Source organism: Oryctolagus cuniculus, chromosome 2, assembly GCF_964237555.1.
Source record: "Oryctolagus cuniculus chromosome 2, mOryCun1.1, whole genome shotgun sequence".
Taxonomy (NCBI): domain Eukaryota; kingdom Metazoa; phylum Chordata; class Mammalia; order Lagomorpha; family Leporidae; genus Oryctolagus; species Oryctolagus cuniculus.
This window is the reverse complement of record NC_091433.1, coordinates 111207788-111232660: the sequence shown is the minus strand read 5'-3', so window position 1 is coordinate 111232660 and position 24873 is coordinate 111207788. Positions and strand designations below refer to the sequence as shown.

At 50.2% G+C, this 24873-nt stretch overlaps 1 protein-coding gene across 5 annotated transcripts in view; it reads left to right on the top strand.

Moving 5' to 3' along the window:
• The window catches only part of NCAPH (non-SMC condensin I complex subunit H), a 29518-nt gene extending 5781 nt beyond the window's left edge, over positions 1-23737 (top strand). For 3 of the 5 annotated variants that reach the window (XM_051836025.2, XM_051836034.2, XM_051836022.2), the window contains 18 exons: positions 495-714; positions 814-904; positions 1469-1561; positions 2044-2182; positions 2651-2775; positions 5426-5615; positions 6721-6812; positions 7595-7800; positions 13133-13281; positions 13947-14053; positions 14407-14529; positions 15460-15570; positions 16713-16880; positions 17494-17610; positions 20452-20543; positions 20915-20990; positions 21110-21176; positions 23276-23737. In XM_051836025.2, the coding sequence (XP_051691985.1) occupies positions 495-714; positions 814-904; positions 1469-1561; positions 2044-2182; positions 2651-2775; positions 5426-5615; positions 6721-6812; positions 7595-7800; positions 13133-13281; positions 13947-14053; positions 14407-14529; positions 15460-15570; positions 16713-16880; positions 17494-17610; positions 20452-20543; positions 20915-20990; positions 21110-21176; positions 23276-23310 (2201 nt within the window). In that variant the 3' untranslated portion in view covers positions 23311-23737. The remainder of the gene's footprint in view (positions 1-494; positions 715-813; positions 905-1468; positions 1562-2043; positions 2183-2650; positions 2776-5425; positions 5616-6720; positions 6813-7594; positions 7801-13132; positions 13282-13946; positions 14054-14406; positions 14530-15459; positions 15571-16712; positions 16881-17493; positions 17611-20451; positions 20544-20914; positions 20991-21109; positions 21177-23275) is intronic. The other 2 variants (XM_008253794.4, XM_051836032.2) reach the window with 1 other exon arrangement.
• The last annotated feature ends 1136 nt before the right edge of the window (positions 23738-24873 follow it).

Sequence of the window (24873 nt, the reverse complement as noted above, 5' to 3'; positions counted from 1 at the left end):
CACATACTTGAACCGTCATCTGCTGCCTCCCAGGGTTTGCTTTAGCAGGAAGCTGGAATCAGAAGCAGAGCCAGACTCAGATCCAGGCACTTAGTATGGGGTGTGAGCATTTTAACAGTTGTGCCAAATGCTCACCTCCAAAATAAATTTCTAATTAATTTTCTCACAAACTTTTTGAACCCTCATAGGTGTCTGTTGTCCCATTGGTTTGTGAGTTTGAGACAGCAGCTTTGTCTAATCTGTCTTCCCCTGTCCAGTCCTTGGATTCACCGTAGCTGCAGAGTGGGTGTCTGTGCTGCCCTCCCCCACCGCCAAGATCACTGCTCTGTAAAGGTTCCAGCGTGCAGTAATGGAGTTGGGGGAGCTCTTGGTAGGGATGTGCCGTGAACCTCCCCGCTGACGGTCCCAAGTCCCGTTTGGTACAGGCAGTTAAAGGGTTCTTGAGCAGGTGTTTTGTTCCATCTGCCAGCCATAACGAGTTAACTCTTCTTCAGAGATCCGTGGACACCCCCTCAGTGTCTGCTCGCCTTCCGAGCGGGCGTTGTCCATGTCACTGCCCAAGAAGGCCTCTCTCAACACGCCTGGCACCCCGGTGCTTCAAGACTTCCCTCAGAATGACGACGAGAAGGAGCGCTTGCAGCGGAGGCGCTCCAGGGTCTTGGACCTGCAGTTCAGCACAGACTCGCCGCGGTTGTTAGCCTCGCCCTCCAGCAGGTGAGCGCGTTTCGGGGCTGGCTCTCCTCCGTGGGTACCCCGTGGATTCTACAGCATCAGGATCCTTGCTGGAGTTTCTGGCTTTTGTTTTCCCTTTAGGAGTATTGATGTGTCAGCTACAATCCCTAAGTTTACCAACACGCAGATTACAGAGCATTACTCCACCTGTATCAAGCTGTCCACAGAAAATGTGAGTATCAGCTGGCTTGTCACTGAGTCACACAGCTTTCTTGATCTTGTAGAGAACATGTGCCCCTTGACAGCTACTTCCTTCCCAGTGACTCCGGTGTTTTCAGCGCGGTTTCCCTGTTTGCTATGGGGCTCACAGGTTGCGGCTACCGGCAGTGTATCTGGAGAGGCAGCCTGGCGTAGGGGTCAGTGGTGAGCGTTCCGGAGCTAGGTGGCAGGGAGGCAGTAGGGTTCTGGAGCTAGCCTGCCGGGTCACCCCACTGCTCTGCTGCAGAGTCCTCCCCAGGAAGTGGGGCTGCGGATGGTGTCTGCCTCGTAGAGTTGGCCTTTTGTGTATGATGCTTAGAGCAGGTGCCACAGGAAGTGAGCACTGGGAGTCGTGTTCCCCCTCTATCGGCCTTGAGAGTGAGGCATTTGGCTCCATTTCCAAGCATTTGTGGGAAGTGAGAACAGTGGCGAGACATGGGTTCCTGTACAGACACTCGGCCTCCTGTCTTCAGGGTAGCGTCATTCACACACGCCTCGGCTGTAACCAACAACTCTTTCTGCAATTTCCTGTTTCCAGAAAATCACTACCAAGAATGCTTTCGGCTTGCACCTGATTGATTTTATGTCAGAGATCCTGAAGCAGAAAGACACCGAGCCAACCAACTTTAAAGTAAGAAGTGGGTCTGCTTTCTCCTGCGTCTGAGTTGATGATTATTTCTGACTCTTGGTGTAACACAGTTGAATTCTGCAAATACATGAGCGCCTCCTTCATTTAGACGTTGTGGTTGCTACTTTACTTTCTCTCCTGAACTGAAGAATTGCAGAGGAGATACATGCTGTCTTTATCCCCTATGAATTTTGCTTTATTTTACTTATATGTATTTTTTCCACTGGGAGAGTATGAGTTTATTAGTAAAACCAAGTGGATCGTGCCAAAGAGGCCAGTCCATGCGTTCTGCCTATAATACATAGAAAAATTGGTTTATAAAGCAGGAAATTCAAGTGAAGCTACTACAAAATGTTTTCCCTACCAATTGTAGGGAATAATTTTTTTCCTTGGGGCAAGTAAGTATTTCCTGAAGCTTGCTAAGTTTTACCTGTTCCGAAGGGGTTTTCCTCTGCATCTTCATGGACAGAGCTCTGCTTGTCTAGGTGGCTGCTGGCACCTTGGATGCCAGCACCAAGATCTATGCTGTGCGCGTGGATGCTGTCCATGCAGATGTGTACAGAGTCCTGGGCGGGCTGGGCAAAGACGCGCCGTCTGCTGAGGAAGGAGAGAAGCACGCCACAGGTACTCGGTTGGGCTCTGGAGTTACGGGGTTTCTTTTAGAGCATTCCATGCTTGAGTGATGTACTAGAGCAAGGTGACAAGAGATCAGGGTTGTCCTCTTACTGAAGACGTGGACATTTTCACAATCAGGTGTGACCTTGCATGAGAAGGTAGTCAAACCCTAGAGTTATCTTTCTTTGAAAAAGAGAAGGGCCTTGTAATACTTGTTAGATTTGATTTAGGAAAAGTTGAGTTAACCGCACCAGCAAGGCAGCCTCTGACCTGGGGAGAGGGAGAGCTCTGGACGTTGCGTGTATGGAAGGCAGTTACTTGCTCTGGTAGTTTGTTTCTCCCTAAGCTGCGGATCAGCTATTCTGTTGTTTGAGAGAAGCACACCTATTTAAATTGTGGCTGCTGTCTAGGGTTTTGAAGAGGGTTTCATGGGCTTCAGAGGCGTCCTTGCAGTACACAGTCTATTCCTTTTTGTAGATAGTGGTGCAACCGAAACAGGAACAGCCAGAAAGGCTCCAAAGCCAAAGAAAAAGCATTCGTACAAGACCATCGAGCAGAACGTAAGCAACCTCAACGTCTCTGAAGCAGACCGCAAGTGCGAGGTGAGGAACTGTGCAGCGTGGTTTCTGACCGACTACGCCTACAGGGCTGAAGCCGGGCAGGACGGGGTCTGCGTTGCTGGGATGTGCCTGCCCGAGCCTCAAGGAAGTGAAACATTTAACTGGCATCTGCATTTGCAGCTCTCAGCTGTATAGTGAGCACTGAAGGAGGAAGTCCCATAGAACTTCAGAAAGATTGCAAATTACTGAGGAATCGCACTCAAAAGTTTGATTTTATTTCTTAGTACATGGAGCAATGGTGAGGAGAGCTAGCTTTTATTGTACATACACTGCGTGCTGTGTCCTTCCCTAAGCCTACAGCCCATGTGAAGTCATTAAATCCTCACAACCTTTGTCCTGCTTTCCTGAAGCAATATCCGAGGCCCAGGGTGTTCACTAACATGCCCACGGTGACACATCTAGTGAGTTGGCTAGGATTGGGAGCTAAGTGTCCTCTAGATGACCTTACCATATAGCAAATCCTAAGGAATCTGCTTACAGAAATGGTACTGGAGGCCTCTTTTGTAATTAGTACAGTTACCTTAAAGCAAACCAGTGTTGTGACAGCTTTTAAGAATTTCACTGTTGGGGCTGTTGCTGTGGCATAGTGGGCTAAGCCTCCACCTGTGGTGCCAGCATCCCATATGGGTGCTGGTTCAAGTCCTGGCTGCTCCTCTTCTGATCTAACTCTCTGATATGGCCCGGGAAAGCTGTAGAAGATGGCCCAGGTACTTGGGCCCCTGTACCCACGTGGGCCCCTGTACCCAGACAAAGCTCCTGGCTTCGGATTGGCCCAGCTCTGGCCATTGTGGCTATTTTCAGGAGTGAACCAGCAGGTGGAAAACCTTTCTCTCTGTCTCTCCCTCTCTTTCTCTATAACTCTACCTCTCAAGTAAATAAGATATCTAAATATCTAAAAAAAAAAAAATTTTGCTGTTCAAAGCATTTCACTGAATGTTCTTGTACCTATTATTTTTGCATGCTTCTTGAAGTCTATGAGAAAAATTTGAGATGTGTAACTGCCGTGCTCTCAGAAAAGTTTCTCCCTGTTTACTTTCTGCCAGCAATGGACTAGATTACTTCCTTCTCTTAAGTCTGCAGTTCCCGGAGTGTTCATTAATGTCAGAGTGGAGTGGATCGCCCGGGGAGTGAGTGAGTGTGGAAGAGGACTGAGCCCTGGCTGCCTGATCTTAGGCGTTCCGAGAGCTGAATTAAACCAGGAACGTGCAGTATCCAAATGAGAAGGAGTTTCAGGGAGGGGGAAGCCAAGGTCGCTGCTGAACTTGGAGCAGGAGTTCCCCCTGCAGCTGACACTTGAACCTCCAAGGAGAGGCTGCTGCTTGCCTGGGGCTGGTGTCCTGAGCTTGGAGGAGGAGCTCGTGGGTCCTTGGCCCAGCCCTCTGAGTGGGGCGTGCTGGCTGGTGTCTCTGAGGGACACACGGTGAGACTGCTTCAGGGAGTGGGGGAAAGTGGCAAATCGGATTCAGCTGCAGTTCCAGGTGGGCTTTGATGCCGTGCTGTGAGGAAGCACTGCTGGACCCACTCCACAGCCAGGAAACCTGGACAGAGAGCAAGCCCTGCAGTCTCTCTCTGGTGCCCCCTATTGGTAGAGCCCAGGAGGGACTAGCTAGCAAAGCCAAGATGTCAGCAACTAAGCAGAGGAGAGAAGACACAAACTGGCAGACAGGGGAAGTGTCATGCACTCGCTCTATCTGTGTCTGTCTGTCTGTCTATCTAGAGAGCAAATGCAAATTGTAAGCCATGAGGAATTTAGGTTGAAGTCACACAGAGATGAGTACTACTATTCTTTGGACTTTTTTTTTTTTTTTTAAGATTTGTTTATTCGAAAGGCAGAGTTAGAAAGAGAGAGAGATTGATTGTTCTTCCATCTGCTGGTTCACTTTCCAGATGGCTACAATGACTTGGGCCAGGTTAGACCAAAGCCAGGTGCTTCCTCTAGGTCTCCCACATGGGTGCAGGGGCCCAAGCACTTGGGCTATCTTCCACTGCTTTCCCAGGTGCATCAGCAGGGAGCTCAGTGGGAAGTGGAGCAGCCAGAACTTGAACTAGGGCCCATATGGGATGCCAGCACTGCAGGCCATGACTTAACCCACTGTGCCACAGCGCCAGCCCCTCAACATTCTTATAGGCCTGAAACTTTTCATAATGGGAGGTGAGGGGTGGTGGTTTCAAAGAATTTTGTAGGAGCAGACTAATGGGATGGCAAATGGAGGGGGAAGTAAGGTCAAGGATTTTGTTTTTATTTTTATTTAAGGTGTTATTGTCGTTGTATCTGAGAGGCACAGAAACAGAAGGAGAGAGAGGGATCTTGTGTCTGCTGGTTCTCTCCCCAGATGCCCATAACAGCCAGGGTTCACTCAGCCAAGAAGAAGCCAGACCAGCAGAGGCATGTAGGGCGCACTGTACACAGGTTGACATGGTTTGTGCTGGTCACCATCTTCTGTCTTACCGGACAGTGTGCATGTAATCTGCACTCTGACCACGTAGGGCTTTTCTTTTATGTTTTAAACTTGGCCAGTTAGAAAGTTCTCCTCCTGATCACTGGCAGAGATACTTTAATCCAGGGAGAGCACACTTTAGTGTTTCCCTCAGCTGCGTGTGGTGATTCTTTGCCTCTATCTGTCCGGTCCAGATCGATCCCATGTTCCAGAAGACAGCGGCCTCGTTTGACGAGTGTAGCACGGCAGGGGTGTTTCTGTCTACCCTCTGCTGTCATGACTACAGGAGTGAGCTGCTTTTCCCCTCCGAAGCGCACACCCTGTCCCCAGGAGAGCCGCTCCACTTCCCAGATTTAGGTTGGGTAGAAATGACAGATTTAAAAGGTAAGTACAAATAATGCCTTTCGCTGGGGCTTTTCTGTCATCAGAGAAGTTTCTGTGTAACCGTCGGGTATGATAAATCCGTTCTGCCCTTAACACTGCTTCAAGTCCCAGAAGTCTCTGCGGTGCCAGTTGAGTGTCTTGGCAGTGTCTAGCCACCCGCTGACGTTTTCCTCTCTGCAGCATGGAGCCAAACACTAAACCATTCCCTCCTTGTTTTACGTGCCGTGGAACTCACGTGCCAAAGCTCTGGGCTCACCCCGTAATGCCAGGGTTTGGACTTGAGAAGGGGCCTTAAAGAGACCTCAGTCTGGCTGGAGAGGGCGTGTTCTTATGTGCTCCCAACCTGGCGTCCCGAGAAGAGGGCGCTGTGCCCTGTTTTTAGTCTGCTGGGGCCTGTCCTGTTACCAGACCCCTGATGCTGGCCTGGCAGAGGTTCTCGCATCCCCGCCCTCCTTCCTCTCTGCTGTGCACTTGGGATGTGGTGGCAAGGTGCAGGCAGGTGTGAGGGCCAGGCACAAGAGGCTGCCTAACCCACTATACCATATGTGTTTGAAAGGCAGAGCCAGAGACACGAAGATCTTCCATATGCTGGTTCATTCTCCAGACGCCCATAACAGTGGTGCCGGACAGGCCAGAGCCACAAGCTGCTAACTTAATCCAGGTCGCCCACATAGGGTGCAGCAACCCAAGTACTTGAGCCGTCACCTGCTGCTTCCTAGGGTGCACATTAGCAGGAAGCTGGCATCAGGACTCAAACCCAAGCACTCCTATTTAGGATTCACTTGTTCCCAAACAACACCTGCCCCAAGAGAAAGGGCTTTTGATTTCTTAACTATAGTGCAGGGTAGAGTTCCTTTCAGAACCAGCTGTTGTGTCTCGGCTTTCTCCTGTGGTATTTCACCATTTTCTGAAATGGCAACATGCCAGCTGACTGCCGTGTGGGTGTGCGCCCATGCGTCTGCTCACTGCTGAGGGCAGCTGCCGGCCAGTGTTGACACTGAGTCTGTGGAGGACGCTGAGGGGACTGCAGGCCTTCGTCTCCACAGAAAAGGCACAGGGAGCATACTTGACCCAGTCTAATGTGTGCTCTTGCTGTCCTCTCCAGCTCCCTTGCAGCAGTGTGTGGAAGATCGCCAGATCTGCCCTTCCCTGGCCGGCTTCCAGTTCACTAAGTGGGACAGTGAAACCCATAATGAGGTGTGGTCAACTTTTGGACTTATAAGGGCTCTGGGAATTTTTCCAGTGCTTCATGGTTTCAGTTGGATCGCCCAAGATTAGTTCTGCCCAGTGGGAACCAAAACTGTGGCATCGTTTGTATTTAACCAGGAGAACAAAAAATATTTCCCTTGGCACATCTGCAGGATGCAGAGCTGGGCAGGGGGTAAGAGCAGGGTTGTGAAGCAGCAGGGCCGTTACGCTGCTGCGTGAACTCTGGGATCAGCCTCATGCCCCCTCTGCTTCCCTGGGGGGAGGCGGCCCTGCTGTCCGTGTGCGAATGCCTTTTTTTTTTTTTTTTTAATCAGATTTACTCTTGAGTGTGGCTACCCCAGTGGCTTTGGTGTTTAGGCTACTGTCAAGCTCGAAGAATTTCCTACTGTTTGGGGTTAAGTCCCCTGGCACACAGTTTCCTGAGAAATGGCCCCGGGTGAAGCTTTCCTCTGGGTATTTTTAGCACAGCCCCCTTTGGCCTACTTACTACAACCTCCAAAACAAATGGTCTCCATGGCAAATTGTTTTCCCTAAACATGTAGTTAATGGATGCAGATTCCTGTTTCATGTTTTACAAAATGTGCCTGATGACAATACAGCTCCATCCTGTGCCACACAATGTAAACCTCCCCAGCCAGCGCGTCATTGTCCCGAGAAGGCTAGCTCTGGGAGGCGGGGCTGGGCAAGGAGCGGGCTGGAACTGGCCCTGGAAGGTGAACTGGGTGACCGCAGGAGTGAGGAGAGCTAGAGAACCCTCTGTGTCTCTGCAGTCTGTGTCGGCCCTGGTGGACAAGTTTAAGAAGAACGATCAGGTGTTCGACATCAACGCCGAGGTGGAGGAGAGTGAGTGCGAGGACTTCCCTGATGGGCCCCCCGAGGACGACTTTGATGCCAATGATGAACCCGACCACAGCGCCGCTGGTGATCAGACAGAGCTCAGGAGCTGGAAGGAGCCCTGCCAAGTCCAGAGCTGCCAGTAAGGCTCTCAGGGTCCAGAGGAGTTTTCCGTCACCTTTCTCTCTCTCTCTTAAAGATTTATTTATTTATTATTTATTTATTGGAAGGGCAGAATGACAGAGAAAGAGGGAGTGTTAGAGAACAGTCTTCCATCCACTGGTTCACTCCCCAGATACCTCCGACAGCTGTGGCTGGGCTAGGCCAAAGCCAAGAGCCAGGAACTCCCTCTGGGTGTCCTAGATAGATGGCAGGATCCGAGTACTTGAGCTGTCACCCAGCCTCTTCAGTGTGGATGCTGACATCCCAAATCGCAGGTGAACTGCCAGACCAAATGCCTGCCTTGGGATGAACTCTTCTAATGCCATTTTCAAGTATCAGAAAAGAACGGTCATGTGTCCTCACATCACAGTGAAGTGACACCTGAGGGTCTGATGGTCACAGGAGGCTTCAGTGACTTCCAATTTGTTTTTTTGAAAATGTTTTCTGCTGAGAATTTTGAACAATGTCTTCATTTCTCTTCCCAGTTCCAAAGGACACAGAATCTTAGACTTTCTCCTATTGGGTGCGTTAGGAGCAGGAGGCAGTGGATCTAGTCAAAGATTCTGTGCATCCTTAAGTCCCATCTTGGCATCACTCTGGGCTTTCCCGAGAACTCAGTGTTTAACTGGACTGCACCTGACCCTTCTGTGGTGAGGTGTGAGATGTCATTGCTTTGGCGGAGGGGGGGTCTTGTTTCTGCCATAGGAAGAAGTAGGACTAGATATAAATAGTAGTATCTGATATTGAGCTCATTGTTCTGATTTTGTGCCAGATGCTGTGCCAATTACCTTACATTCATTTTTCACAATTTATGTACTACACAAATTTATTTAAGATTAATTTATCTGAAAGGCAGAGTTACAAAGAGATTTTTCATCCACTGGTTCACTTCCCAGATAGCTGCAATGGCCAGGGCTGGGCCAGGCCGAAACCAGGAGCGTCATCTGGGTCTTCCACGTGGTTCAGTGGGCCCAAGTACTTGGGCCATCTTCTGCTGTTTTCCCAGGCACGCCAGCAGGGAACTGGATCAGAAATGGAGCAGCTGGGACTCAAACTGGTTCCCATATGGGATGCCAGCTCTGCAGGCGGCAAGTCAGCCTGCTACGCTGCAATGCCGGCTCCATAAAAGTAAATGCTTCCTCCACGCTGTAACTAGACACTGCTACCCCCATTCTACAGATGAGGGTACAGGCAACAGGCTCGGAGGGTGAAGCCGGTTGTCACCCAGCGCCAGCCGTACATAGTGCACTTTGGGTGGTAGGCTGAGGTTCTCGGAGGGTGCAGGGGACAGCCACTGTATAATTATTTTTTTCAAATTATTTATTTGAAAGGCAGAGTTACAGAGGGAGAGACAGAAAGAGATCTTCCATCTGCCAGTTCATTTCCCAAGTGGCTACGAGGTTTGGGTTAGGGCCAGGTTGAAGCCAGGAACCTGGAGCTCCCATCAGGATCTTCTACATAGGTGGCAAGGGTCCTAGCACTTGGGCCTCTTCCACCTTCCCAGGTGCATTAGCAGGGAGCTGGATCAGAAGCGAAGGAGCCAGGACTCAAACTGGTGTGAGATGCTAGTGTCGCTGCAGCAGTTTAATCCCCTGCACCACAACACTGGCCCCTGTGTTTTGCCTGTAAATTTCCAACCCAACCAGTAAAGCTTTTTTTTTTTTTTTTTAAAGATTTATTTATTTGAAAGACACAGAGAAGAGAGGCAGAGAAAGAGAGAGAGATCCTCCATCCGCTGGTTCACTCCCCAGTTGGCTACAACGGCCAGAGCTGCACCTATCCGGAGCCAGGAGCCTCCACTGGGCTTCCCACGTGGGTGCAGGGGCCCAAGGACTTGGGCCATCTTCCACGCTTTCCCAGGCCATAGCAGAGAGCTGGATCGGAAGTGGAGCAGCCAGTACCAGAACCAGCGCCCATATGGCATGCTGGCGCTTCAGGCCAGGGTGTTAACCTGCCATGCCACAGCGCCAACCCCAACCAGTAAAGCTTCAACAGAAAAATATCCCTATCCCTGAGAATTGAGTCGGGGCGCTACTGAAGCCACCTCTGACTCCCTCGGACTCACAATGTAGCACATTCGTTGTTCCTGAGTCCTTGGGCTGGGTATCAGATTCTGTTGTAGTGCAAGGTCTTAGAGACTATGAATGTGATACTTTTTCTACAGTATTTTAATTATATAGGAATACATAAATATAATTTCCCATTTTTGTTTTTTTAAAAAAAGATTGCATGGATAGAGCAGAAGTCCTCCCTTTTGGGGCCAGCGTTGGGGTGTAGCATGTTAAGCCACCACCTATGACACCAGCATGCTATGTGGGTGCTGGTTCAAGACCCAGCTCTTAGGGCCGGCGTTGTGGCACAGCAGGTTAAGCCCTGGCCTAAAGCACCAGCATCCCATATGGGCACCAGTTTGAGACCCGGCTGCTCCACTTCCAATCCAGCTCTCTGGTGTGGCCTGGGAAAGCAGTAGAAAATGGCCCAAGTCCTTTGGCCTCTGTACCCATGTGGGAGACCTGGAAGAAGCTCCTGGCTCCTGGCTTCAGATTGGCGCAGCTCTGGCTATTGCAGCCATCTGGGGAGTGAATCAGCAGATAGAAGACCTCTCTCTCTCCCCCTCTCCCCATTTCATCTCTCTATGTAACTCTGACTTTCAAATAAATAAATAAATCTTTAAAAAAAAAAACCCAGCTCTTCCACTTCTGATCCAGGACTGGGCCAGGCCGAAGCCAGGAGCCAGAAGCTTGTTCTAGTTGCCGATGTGGGTGCAGGGGCCCAAGCACTCGAGCCATCCTCCAGTGCTATCCCAGGCACATTAGCAGGGAGCTGGATCGGAAATGGAGCATTCAGGTCTCCAGCCGGGATGCTGGAGCTGCAGGCCCCAGCTTTAACCCACTGGGCCACAGTGCCAGCCCAATAAATAAAGATTAAAAAAAAAAGTGATGGGACAGTTTTGAAATGCAGCTTCCAGAGCAGCTTATCCATAGCACTGCATGAGGAGAAGTTGATCTTGTTCATGCCCTAACTGATGAAGATCGCTGAAGAAGCAATCAGAAGCAGCAGCCAACACCGTACACATCTCTCCTGGTGTAGTTCACACAGTTCCGGCTAAAAAATGAAAGCTGAGAAAACTTTGTGCACGGTGGGGGCCGAAACTGTTGTGCCCACGTCAGCTGCAGGCACAAGAGCTTTAGACCGAAAGCGCCAGAGCAAGGCTCGCCTCCACCACAGCAGCACCCCTGCCCGCTCCTCGGCCAGCAAGGGCCATCTGGGAGCTGCTCCTGGTGGGGCTCCTGCTGACTCCTTTGTTTCCTGATCCTAAAGCACGTGTACAGGGCCCCTGTTTTTCTTCAGAAAATCATGTAAGACTGGCTGGTGTGGTCAGAGTTCCCAGGCTCCATTCTTTAGGGGTGGACTGAATGGCTGCACATCACTTACAGAGGTTTTCTAGGCTTGGCGGAGCTCATGATAAGTAAATTTCTATTTTTTATTTTATTTTTCATGCCATTTTTCCAAGAACATTTTTTTTTTTTTTTTTAAATACCAGGGGCCTGGTTGTGTGTGCATGTGGTCCATGCCACAGGCCACCATCACAATTACATTCAAGGCCTTTGCTTTGCTTTGCCTTTTTTTTTTTTTTTTTTTTTAAGAGAAAAACAGAGCTTCCATCTGCTGCTTCAATCCTTAAATCCCCACAACAGCCAGGACTAAGCTGGGACAAAACGGGGGCCCAGAAATGCAATCCAGATCTCCCACATGGGCGACGGAGAAGCTGCTACTGGAGCCATTGCTGCTGCCTCCCAGGTTCTGTGTTAGCAGGAAGCTAGAATTGGGAGCAGAGCTGGAATGCAAACCCAGACTGTCTGATTGGCATTCCATAACCATTATGCCAAACACCTGCCACTCTTAACTTTTTTTTTTTCTTTTAAAGATTTATTTATTTGAGAGGCAGAGTTACAGACAGAGGGAGAGACGGAGAGATCCTCCATCTACTAGTTCACTCCCCGAATGGTGGCAATGGCCAGGAGCTTCTTCTGGGTCTCACCTGGGTGCAGGGACCCAAGCACTTGGGCTGTCTTCCATTGCCCTCTCAGGCCATAAGCTGTAGAGGAGCGGCTTGGACACGAACTGGTGCCCGTTATGGGATGCTGGTGCCACAGGCGGAGCCTTAGCCTACTACGCCACGGCACTGGCCCCCTCTATGAACTTTTTGAGGTCCCCTTGTGTAGGGCTTGATTTAAAGGGCATTTGTATGTATGGCTCAATACACTATGAAGGCATTCTCTGAAGTTTCCTGTTCTTTTACCTTTAGGGGGCAGTATAGCAGCACTAACTGGCTTTCTACACATTGAAACCTTTTAGGAAAATCCGCCTCCCATGTTTTAGCACTTTGTAGAAAGGGTGAAAGACCAAACCAAAACTACCTTCCTGGACTGGCCACTTAGATGCTTCACACACAGCAAAGAATAAAGCTGGTGACTTAACAGACTAAAAGAGTTCTGAAAGCTTTTGAGAGCTTAAAGTGTAAGTTGGATTAACATCTTTCTCACTTTCATTAAGAACTATGACACTCTCTATTGGAGCCCTCATTTATGGATGGACGGCAAATAAAGAAGGTGGGGGCTGGCGTAGTGGGAAAAGCCGCCACCTGTGTCCCACATGGGTGCTGGTTTGAGTCCTGGCTGCTCCACTTCCAGTGCAACTCCCTGCAAGTGTGACTGGGAAAATCAGTGGAAGATGGCCCCTGCACCCACATGGGAGACCAAGAAGAAGCTTCCGGCTTCTGGCTTCAGCCTGGCCCAGCCCCAGTTGTTTTGGCCATTTGTAGAGTGAACCAGCAGATGGAAGATCTTTCTGTAACCTTGCCTTTCAAATAAATAAAATAAATCTTTAAAAAAAAAAAAAAAAGGAGGGATTATGTTGTCCAAAAAGTCTTGTATACCACAGGGCTGAGATTCCAGGAGTGTGTCCGGCTCCCAGCTCTGGCACTGTACCAGCTGTGGAGCCTTATGTAACAACCTAATGTCTACACCTGTTTTCTTGTCACTCAAAGAATAGACTAGTGTTTTATGAAGCTCATTGAAATATCCAAAGTACTTGTATATAGATATGACTATATTGTGAAGAGACCAAAAACACTTGAAAAGTAAGAATTAAAGGATTGTCAATGATGAAATATTAATACTGGATTGACTTTTAGAAATGCCATTCATTTGGGGAATTTGTTAGCGTTTCCGTTGATAATATATGCTTCTTTACATTTAAATACCCAACTGTATTGAACATAGACAAATATGATTTCATGTGCATTATAGGGAGGAAGTGATTTCCCTTGGAGATGGAGACATTAGGACCATGTGCCCCCTGCTGTCAATGAAACCTGGAGAATATTCCTATTTCAGTCCCCGGACCATGAAGATGTGGGCTGGCCCAGATCACTGGCGCTTTAGGCCTCGACCCAAACGTAAGTATTTCTATGTGGAACTTGAAGAGGCAGTGCAGATGACCAACCCGTCAGCGGTTAGCTGAGGAAGGGAAATGCCAGTATTGCCCTGTGCACCTGCTGATAAACTGATGACTCATTCCAGGGCACTTCAAAAAGTTTATGGAAAAATAGCACTGAAAGAAGTTTATATGGATGCAAGATTTGTTTGAACCCCATGCCTAACTTTTCCGTAATGTGCATTTGCATGAACTTTTTGAAGGTGAGGCAGCCTCCTGCTTGGGTAAGCAATTAAAATTGAGCAGGAAGAGTCAGAAGAACTGGGCTCGGGACCTTGCACTGCTCCCTAGTATCCCCGTGACTTTAGACAGTGGCCCTGGGTGGTACTGATCCCAGGGCTCTGGGGATACCCGTCCCGAGTTACTGCACAGGCAGCCCCCTCCCGCTCTCTGCAGAGCGGGGCCAGCATTGTGAGGTTTGTATTTGCTCTTCCAAAGGAAGGCATTGGCATGCATTTTTAATGAGTTTTGTTAAAATACACATTATACATTTAGGACAAAAATGAGGTGTATGGTGTAACATTCCTGCTGTTACAATGCTCAGGCACAAAAGCTGTCTTGTGGTTGATGAGGCTGTCATGTAGGCCACAGAGTGAGCAGCGTTGACATCTGTGTTCTTCTCTGCAGAAGATTCTGCCTCTCAGTCAGAGAACAGAAAGAAGAGTACGAAGAAGGATTTTGAGATTGACTTTGAAGATGATATTGACTTTGATGTGTATTTTCGAAAAACAAAGGTTCGTTCTGGATCTATTAGCAGTTGTGCTTTTTAAAATTGCTCTTTGCAGCCCTCTCCCTTTCAGATGTGATTTTTAAAATTCCATTTTAAGTTTAACTTTAGAGTAAATGCATGGCTTCATTCTCCCTTGTTCTCTAAAGGACTGTTTAGAAATAGCCTCAAACTCAGTAGCAGAAAAAACCAAGTTTAGAATACGGAGAACCGTGTTTGCAGAATCATCTTTTCGCGCAGACCGGTGGGGACCCTGAGAGTACACTGAGGCTGCCCAGGCCTTTCCCAGGCTCCTTTCCAGGAGATGAGAGGTGTTGTCCATCTTTCAAGACCCCTAAACAGCACTTTTTTTTTTTAAAGGCTGCTACTGTTCTGACCAGGTCCACTTTGGAGAGCCAGAACTGCAAGGCTACCACTCTTCCTACAGATTTCCTCTATGAGGTTGACACTCTGGTGCAGCTTCATCTCAAACCAGGCATCAGGGTAAGGCTGTGCGTCAGTTCCCTTAAGCCTCTTGTTGCCGAGCACATGTGGCGCCAAGTGGCTGGTAACGTGACTCTCGGGCGGGTGGTGGAGAGAAGAGCACAAGGAGGAACGTGTGCGAGCCAAGGGCAGGTGCCAGAGAGCAGATGGGTCAGGCCACGCTAAAGGGAAAGCTGTAGGACAGGTGCTCACTCAAGACTTAGAAATCCCTTACCTGGCTGCAAGCCGGGCACTAACGCTTCCACACTGAAATGCCAAGGAGGTAAATATGGCCCTCTGGGGGGAGTCACACATTTTCATCATTGCTTGACACTCTGACTTTCTCACGGGGGTTGTAGAACCACTCAGCGGGAGCTTTGTGCCGTTCACACTGCCTCGCTTATGATCGGTATAGAAGTGAAGCCGTGTGGGGGTGTTGTATCGCAGCGGGTTAAGCTGTAGCCTGCAAAGCTAGCATCACGTATGAGCACCAGTTTGAGTCCTGGCTGCTCCACTTCTGATCCAGCTCTCTGCCAATGTGACTGGAAAGGCAGAGGAAGATGGCCCAAGTGCTTGGGTACCTGCCACCCATGTGGGAGATCTGGATGGAGTACCAGGCTCTTGCCTTTGGCCTGGCCCACCCCCAGCCATTGCAGCCATTTGAGTAGTGAGCCAGTGGGTGGAAGAGCTTTCTCTCTCTCTCAAGTCTGCCTTTCAAATAAATAAATCTTTAAGAAAAAAAGTGGGCACAGTGACATACAGGGGTCACATCATTATGAGTTCTTGGGTGCTGGACAACTGGGCAGGCCCTTCTGCTTGAATGGTACAGTTAACTCTAGGAGCAAGTCAAGCATAGGAACTGAAGTCTGTTTTCCCCAATGTCGTTAGCAGCTGCTCTTCTAGAAATCGTCTAGACATTGCCTTCTGCATGTGTTCTTTCCTGTATTCTAGTTGCTTAAGGTGGCCCAGGGCCAGGAGGCAAAGGCTGAGCATTATGAAGAACTCGGAGACTATGATTACAACAACCCAAACGACACCTCCAACTTCTGCCCTGGGTTACAGGTAAAGGGGAGAAGAGGCGTGTTCCCTGCTTCTACGTAGCAGAAGCTGTAGGAAATTCTGAATCTGATGGAAATTTTGTAGATACAGGGTCTGTGCTGAGAAGAGGAACTGAGCAGAGCTGAGGGACCAGCCCCCGACTTGGCCTGCCTTACCACAGCCCTGTATGCAGGAAGCAAGGGCACACACGCCCGTAAATGAGTCTACAAGTGATGGAGCAGTGCAGAGATCTGGGCTGTTTGGGGATTTTTTTCGAAGAAACACGAACAGTCCTCCTGCTGTTAGGTGCTAGTGTTTTAGTTGGACAGACAGGACATGTAGACATGTAAAGGTGATGTGTGCTAGTGGGGCAGAGGGAAGCCTCTGGGTGTGTCTCAGAAGACCACACTTCTAGCTCTCGTCCTGGTTCTCACGCTTTGAACTTGTACGAGCTGCTGCTCTTTTTTAGATCTTGGTTTGGACCAAGTCATTTCCATTTGCCTTCTGTGAGTCTGCTAATGGGATCGCAAAATTAACAGAAAGGGGGAAATAGTAAGGCTCATTTGAGGCCTGGTATGTGGGGAGGGAGAGAAGAACCGCAGAAGGTGTTCACCTTGTTTTCTTAGCTGGAGGAGAGGTAGGCTGCTATGTTTTAGTGAAAACCCAGACTGATCTCTTGACCTTTGCCCCTGACGCTTTATTGTGCACAAGAATCACCCAGGAAGCTTATTAGAACTGACTCCTGCCCACACCCACCTCCACCCCAAGTACTAACCCATTTACTCTGGGCATAGTCCAGGTAGTGAGCGCTTGCTGCCGACTGTCTGGCCCCGCAACGTCCAGTTCTTGTGCTGGGTGAGGAATGCAGGGCACTCCTCAGGTGTTGGGAGTGCCTTCAGTAAAATCAAGCCCTAAATCGGGTGGCTGTCACAGAGGACACTGGCAGTTGTGATTATTGAATTCCTTTTAACTCTTGGTCCAGGGGTCTTAGATAACAGATCCCTCCCAGCTGGCCATGTGTGGGACAGGAAGGTGACTGGCGGCTGGGAGTCCACCCTGGCAGGACTCACTTAACGAGTGTGGGTGGTCAACACGGAGTCTGTCTCAGGGGTGTCTTGAAGCCCCTCTGGCAGCTTCTGCCAGACTGGAGCTGTCCCCTTGCCCAGGCTGCTGACAGTGATTATGAAGAGTCGGACAACTTTGTGGGACCGGGCGGAGACTTTGACCTGACAGCTCATCCTCAGACGACACAAGAGAATGGCCACACTCCTGAAGGCCCACGATTAGACATCACTACGTACGGGGACTCCAATCTGCTGGCTGAGCCTCAGAAGGTGAGTTGCATTAAGTGCCCGGAGTCTTTCATTTGCCTCCTCTGTGGGAGTCACACCGGTCTGAGCTTGATCCCCCCACCAACCCCACGCCTCAGTTTTAACCTATTGTGTGCCAGAGGATGAACGTTGACTGGAGCTGTGGAAGTGAACTGATGCTAGTTAGCTTTGTGTGGAACAGCCCATCTTTCCCATTCCACTCAGGGAGAGCTGATCACCCGAATAAAAGGTGTGGGCAGAGGCTACAGGCAGGGAAGACGGAGTGTGTGCTACCTCTGTGAGGCTGGCTACCCACGTGGCTCAGAGAAATCTGGGGCACATTCAGTTCACGTTAACTTAGCATGCATTAAACATCTGTGTACTCCACGCCAGGGTGCGGGCTTGGTATTTTGGCTAATATGTGGTCCACTTACCTCTTTTACACTGAAATTGCAGGTAAATATAGATTCTTCATAATTAGATCTGACACGAGGGACTCTAGTTGTCTAAAACAAAGCTCTCACTCTTGGTGAAGCTGATTTCCTTTTTTTAGGTGAACTCCAGACTTACAGTAAGCTGGTGGTAGATTTTTTTCTCTCCTTCTGCTTAGTTTTCCTTTGTCTTCTACTTATTTTAGGTAAATAAAATTGAAATTCAGTATGCCAAGACTGCCAAGAAGATGGACATGAAGAAGCTGAAGCAGAGCATGTGGAGTTTGCTGACAGAGATTTCCAGAACGGAAGCAGACACAAAGGTAGCAGTGCCCCGCGTCCTTGCTGGGCTCCTGCCGTGGGGGGGGGGGGGGGCATCTGTGGCCGGAAGACGCCTCCTCACAGTCAGCGGCTCCACCACGGAGTCATTCGAATATAAGGAAGACATCGTGCCTCTCGGGGAAGTGAGCGGGCGGGTCGCTCAGAAGGTGATGCAGGTGGCAGACGAGTGTGTAGGACATCACTTGGCCTTGCTGGCACTCAGGACACACAGAGGAAGGCGTCTTCATGCTGCATTAAATCAACAGCAGTTTGGCAACTAAACAGTGTTTTCCTGTTCTGAGTTGAGGAAAATTTGGAGTACTATTCATTGTGCTTTCAGTTTTAAGTTGATAGTTAGAATGCACTACATCTCAAGTGCCGTAAGATATTTAAATCTTTCGATCCAGTAATTCTGACTTGGGGAATGTATTTTCAGTAGGGAAGTAGTAAAAAATTATGCTGTCAGATTTTTCTTTGTTAAACAAGGTAAAGCCTTTATTAATTCAGTCCCAGTCACTGAACATCTCAATTGACGGGAATCCACACACATTCTGCTCAGGGACTACCCACTCAGCCTAATCCCTTAGACGCCCTGCTGGCCCAGGATTAAAAGTTCATGACTTGGTTGTAGATGCTGCACTGTCTCTAAGCTCTGTAGTCATGGACATATCAGGAAGCCACAGTCTTATTCATCAGGACTTCTCAGTTAAAGCGGAGTGGGGTGCAAGTGTCAGAGAAATGTGCTTTTTATTTTTAAAGATTTCTTTGAAAGGTAGAGTTATAGAAAGAGAGACAGAGATCTTCCATCTGCTGGTTCATTCCCCAGTTGGCTGCAACAGCTGGGGTTGGGCCAGGGCAAAGCCAGGAGCTTCATCCAGGTCTCCCCAGTGGGTAACAGGGATCCAAGACTTGGGCCATCCTCTGCTGCTTTCCCAGGCACATAGCAGGGAGCTGGATTGGAAGTTATGCAGCCAGGACTCTAGCTGGCATTCATATGGGTGCCGGCATTGCACACGGTGTCTTAACCGCGCTGCACCACAACGCCAGCCCCTCAAGCAGCTTCTTAACTGCTTTGCCACATGCCTGCCCCAGCTTAACTTTTTTTTATTTTATTTATTTTTTTTGACAGGCAGAGTGGACAGTGAGAGAGAGACAGAGAGAAAGGTCTTCCTTTACTGTTGGTTCACCCTCCAGTGGCTGCCGCGGCTGGCGCACTGTGACCGGCACACTGCGCTGATCCGAAGGCAGGAGCCAGGTGCTTCTCCTGGTCTCCCATGGGGTGCAGGGCCCAAGCACTTGGGCCATCCTCCACTGCACTCCCTGGCCACAGCAGAGAGCTGGCCTGGAAGAGGGGCAACCGGGACAGAATCCGGCGCCCCGACCAGGACTAGAACTCGGTGTGCAGGCGCCGCAAGGCGGAGGATTAGCCTAGTGAGCCGCGGCGCCGGCCATCCCAGCTTAACTTTTAATTGACTGCTGATACCCTCTCCGCCTGGAATTCTGCCTCATTATAAGTTTATTCTTTTTTTTAAACTTTTCTGTTAGAAAATAAACATGTGGTGTAGCAGGTAAAGCGACCGCCTGCAACGCTGGCATCCATGTGGTCTCTGGTTAAAGTCCTGCCTGCTCCACTTCCCGTCCAGCTCCCTGCTATTGGCCTGGGAAAGCAGTGGAGGGTGGCCCAAGTCTTTGGACCCCTGCAACCCACAGGGGAGACCTGGAAGAAGGTCCTCCTGGCTCCTGGCTTCTGGCTGCAGTCTGGCCTAGTGTTGGTTGTTACAGCCATCTGGGGAGAGAATGAACAGATGAAAGATCTCTGTGGCCGGCACTGTGGCTCACTAGGCTAATCCTCTGCCTTGTGGTGCTGGCACACGGGGTTCTAGTCCCAGTCGGGGTGCTGGATTCTGTCCCGGTTGCCCCTCTTCCAGGCCAGCTCTCTGCTGTGGCCTGGGAGTGCAGTGGAGGATGGCCCAAGTGCTTGGGCCCTGCACCCCATGGGAGACCAGGAGAAGCACCTGGCTCCTGCCTTCGGATCAGCGCAGTGCGCCGGTCGCAGTGCGTCAGCCGCGGTGGCCATTGGAGGGTGAACCAACGACAAAGGAAGACCTCTCTCTCTCTCTCTCTCTCTCACTGTCCACTCTGCCTGTCAAAAAAAAGAAAGATCTCTGTGTCTCTCCCTCTTTCTCTGTAACTCTGACTTTCAAATAATAATTTTTTAAAAAAAAGAAACATGCAAAAGTAGAAAAAATAGCAGACTAATATAGTGAACCCCCACTTCTAAAAACTAACCAACATTTTACTACATTTTACTACACTGGTACTCACTCAGTCCTGTCCCTCCCATGCCCCACACATGCACCTATCTCATGTTAATGCAAATCCCAGTTGTGCAAAGTTGCCATAGCTGCTTGCCTGGCAGCAGGGAGACAGCAGGCCACTTGTTCTTCCTTTGTTCTTACTGCAAAGCTCAAATTGTTTTGTGCTGCCCTTAGCTGTGTAGTCCAGTTGTCCAGTGGAGGCTTTAAATCACCTTAGCTTTTGTTATTTATTTTTGTTTTTTTTGGAGGATCTAGAAGCTTCGATGCAGTTTAGGCCTTTGCGGAACCACACTCGCCATCGCCACTTGGCTTACTGTAGCTCAGTGACTGTCGGTGTCAGGCCAGGGCTGAGGCTCTGGTTCCCCTTCCAGATACTTTTTCTTCAGATTTAACTCGGAAATTGTTTTCGTTCCGTGCAGAGGTGGACTGTGCTTTTTTGGGCATACAACTGTACAGGTTTCGGTTGCCCTCTCCAAAGTGAACTACCCCTAAATGCTTGACTTGCACGTGTGCTTCTTCCATTAGGCCAACCACAACGAACCTGGGAAGGAAGAGGCCCCGGCGGAGGTGGCCGGCGAGAAGCTGCTCAGCGGGCTCACCCAGAACCTGCAGAGGAGGTGCGTGCCGCCCGGCGCCGGGGCAGCGCTCAGAGCCCTGGCTGGGAGCCCTGGCCGCGAGTGCTCAGCCGCGGGTTAGTGGGACAGGCCCTCTGTGCACTGCCTGTCTGCACAGTGTAATAGCTTTCCTGTCTCCTCTCTGCATTGATAATTAAGTTAATAAAGGCCAATGTGTAAAAGGCACTTTTCTGTGCCAATGGCAGGAATGAAAAAGGAGATAATTTATTCCCAAATACGGAACTAGAAACTGACAAAAATGCATCTGAAATATTTCTTGTTTCTCGTGAGTCGTTGTGTGTGTATCATTCAGACTTGATGAAAGAGCCTTTGTTTTCAGAGCTGCAGCTAAATACTCGCGCCTTTGTTTGCAGCCTGCCCCCACTCATGGCTCAGAACCTCTCCATTCCCCTGGCCTTTGCCTGCCTCCTGCATTTAGCCAATGAAAAGGTAGGTAATTCTCGCCAGCGTAAGAATCGGAATATTCTCTGTGTCGAGTCATTCGAGCTTTTTATTAAGTCTTTCTTTTATGGGCTACTGTGGGATTTTTTTTTTTTTTTTTTTTTAAGATTTACTTATTTGAGAGGCAGAGTTACAGACAGAAAGAGAGAGAAACAGAGAGAGAGGGAGAAACAGGTAGGTCTTCCATCCACTGGTTCACTCCCCAAATGGCCACAACAGCCAGAGCTGGGCTGATCTGAAGCCAGGAGCTTCTTCGGGTCTCACACGTGGGTGCAGGAGCCCAAGTATTTGGACCATCTTCCCCTGGTTTCCCAGGCTGTTAGCAGGGAGCTGGATTAGAAGAGGAACAGCTGGGACTTGAACTCATATGGAATGCTGGCACCACAGGTGGACGCTTAGCCACAGCGCCACAGGGCCGGCTCCTGTGGGATATCTTAAATACAGTGACCCGTGTAGTATCTGCGACCCAAGGGATTCACCAGGCACCTAGAAGTAACTTCGGAAAAGGCCACGAGGTTTAATTAGCAGTGAAACTAGTGAAGAGGACCCAAAGGGGAAAGTTCTGGACAGTGAAGTTATGATCAGTCCGTTCCCCGACCTGAGAACATAAAGTATGTTTTACTTCATTGGGTTTCAGAGTCAAGGTATGTGGGGGTCCTGGCGGAGAAAAGAGGGGGAAGGGGGAGGGAAAGCTGCTACAGGAAGAGTGAGCAGTGAAACAGGACGGCAGCAGCCAGGACGCTGGGGCTGCCGAGGACAGTGGAGAAAGTCTCGGACTCGAACCGTGTGTCACAGGAAGGAGAGAGGCAGATAGCTGAGCGGCTCGGGGAGCCGTCTTCCCAGGAGCCTGGGGGCGCTGTCCAGGCGCACTGCAGTGAGGGCAGCCAGCAGTCAACCTGTGCTTGAGTTCTGCTGAACATCTGGTGTCCTTTAGGGTCCACAGCGCAGAGCTGGGCTAGGCCGCAGCAGTGCGATGAGCACTGCGCCTACGCAGGCTGCAGCTGCCCCGCACACCACCGCTGGTGGCTGCTGCCCATCAGGCCCTGCAGGGTGGATCTGCTGGCCTTTGAGGTGTGGTTGGGTTACATGTTGGCAGGGAGCTGGTGGTAGCACCCAGGATTTCCTGCATGCCAACATGGGACTTCTGGCTTTTGTTATTATTATTAAGATTTACTTAATAATTTGAAAGTTACAGAGAGAAACAAGGGGACAGAGAGAGAGAGAGAGGAAGAAAAAGATCAACAAACCTTCCATCTGCTAGTTCACTCCCCAGATGACTGCAACCACCAGAGTTGGGCCAGGCCAGAGTCGGGAGCTTCTTCCAGGTCTCCCACTTGGGTGCAGGGGCCTGAGCGAGTGTCATGTGGCACCACTCAGCTGCCGGGGATAGTCTGGAACCTCAGTTCTCACTCCATCTTCATGTCCACACTGGAGATGTTCCCACACCGACAGCAGGCTCCTAAGCAGAGGGAGCTTCCGCAGCTCGGAGGCCTCATTCGCCCCAGCCTGAGGATCAGAGCCCTGCCCTGGACTGTGTGTGTCCACAGAAACCCAGCTTTCCCTGGTGAGGGAGCAGTCCTCTGGCCTTGCCTGGTTGCTTGCTGCTGGCTCTGTGGCTTCTGTAAGTCTGCCTGCTCTGGCTGCGGTGACAGTGTGGCTCTATTCACTTTGCCACGATCAGGCCTCTTCATGTGGGGCCAGCGCTCCCAGCATTTGAAGGGTGGGGTAGTGGCCGCAGTTCAAGGCCTGTTAGGCTGAGCACTGATGTTTGAGTCTGGCTTTGGGCAGAAGATTGTACTTGCAACAGGGCCGTGACATTGTGATCATCTGCGTGGGTCTTTGATAACTCAGAAATTACATTGCCCAAGAGAGATGTTCTGAGACACTTGAGACCCGAGGGGGCCTTTTTTTGGGCTTTCCTTCTCAGGTCTGTTGCTCTCCCTGGCCCCTGCTCAAGTAATAGTTTCCCCTCAGCTAAGCAGCAAGGGGGCTGGGAGTCCATTGCCAGGTGAGGGCCCTCTGCCTCGGTGTCCCTGTGCTCCTGCACTGTATGCTCGATGCTGAACCCAAGCAGCTCCCCGACCCTGAGCTGCAGAAAACCTTTGAGGTCCGCCTTGTAGTCCTGAGGGAAGCAGCTGCCTGGGATTGGGTTGAATGCTCGGGTCGGGGTGAGGGCAGACGTAGTCACTGCCTTACCACCCGGTTGAGAATTGTTTCATGATCTTCTGTTCTCAATATACCAAAGTCCACGTGTGTTTTTGATCGTGCCCCAGAATCTCAAGCTGGAAGGAACAGAAGATCTTTCTGACGTTCTTGTGAGGCAAGGAGAGTGAGTCCACTGTGGAGGAGTCGGCAGCAAGAGGCCCATCGCTTTTCCCGTGGCCAGGGCGTCTTCATGGGAGGAGGATGGTGCCAGGGCTGGCAGCCAGGCCGCAGCCAGCAGCAGCACGCACACGGGCCGGGCCCCATTACCTGCAGCTCCGTCCGTGACGGATGGAAGTGCCCTGCGCTGGGGTGACCACCTAAAGGGAGGGAAGACTGTACCCTTCTGCGTCTGCATGGTTTTGTTTCCTGTGTTGATTTGTCTTATTTCCCACATTTGAGTTGAAAAGATTTTCCAGTAGGTCCTTGATGTTAGCCCTAAATAGCTACTTAATCCATGTACAGAAAATTCATCATATGTACACTTACAGATGTATATAAAATGCTTAAAAATACAGTCATTCTGAGAAATATGTCTGACAAAATATTTTTTATTTATTTATTTGAAAGCCGGAGTTACAGAGTGAGAGTGTGAGAGAGAGGTCTTCCATCCACTGGTTCCCTCCCGAAATGGCCATAACGGTCGGAGCTGAGCCGATCTGAAGTCAGGAGGTTCTTCCAGGTCTCCCACGCAGGTGCAGGGGCCCAAACACTAGGGCCATCGTCTGCTGCTTTCCCAGGCCACAGCAGAGAGCTGGATCAGAAGAGGACAGGTGGGGCTTGGACTGGCATCCATATGGGATGCCAGTACTGCAGGCATTGGCTCTGCCCGCTGTGCCACAGTGCTGGCCCCATTGACGAAATATTCAGGTGTCTCCTAGCTGTTGGTGTCAGACCCAGGACACGCTTGAGGGCTCAGATGATTTGCCTGCCTAGAGAACCCACTGGCTGGAGCTTGGTATTTCAAGGTGGGCCTGTAAATACCTGTGAGTCCTGCTGGAGGTGGGTGGGCAGGAAGAGCTGCTAGCGTGTATGAAACATCCAAGTCCCTTCTGTGGACTGCATCCGCCTTGCCAGGGCTCCACGAAGAGTGTACCCTTACCGCACCCCTGTTGGAAGGTGAGGTGTACAGAGGTGAAGAGCTTGGCTCGGAACTATGTAATCTGCCCCCAGAGTTTTTTTTTCGTGCCCACTGTGCAGTAGGCTGCTCAAATCACAGGCAGTGACTGAACACAGTGCCCACCGAGATCCATCCAGCTCCACAGAATTTGGCACACCCACCAAAGGTACAGTTTCTTTTCATCATCTCGAGGAATTGGGGGAGCAAACTCAGTTTGCCATTTCAGACAGTGTTGTCTCTGCTGATCCGGGTCATCCCCTCTTTGGCAGGCCCTGTGTCTCTGCGGAGCATCTGTCGTGAGTCCCGATCCAAGGGGCGACCTTGGGTAACGGGCCAGAAGCTGTGAAGCATGTCATTGGCCGTTACTCCTGATAAGAACTTTGTCCAAACCAAAAACCACATGAAACCAAAGACCACCCCCTCTTCCAGGAATGTGCTTTCCTAATTGTGTCCAAATGTTACCCACTCTGTCCTGGTGAGAGGGTTAGGGACGTGTGAACATGGGTTAGCAAAAACAGCAGTGTGCCGTAGGGTGAGAATCCACTGCCA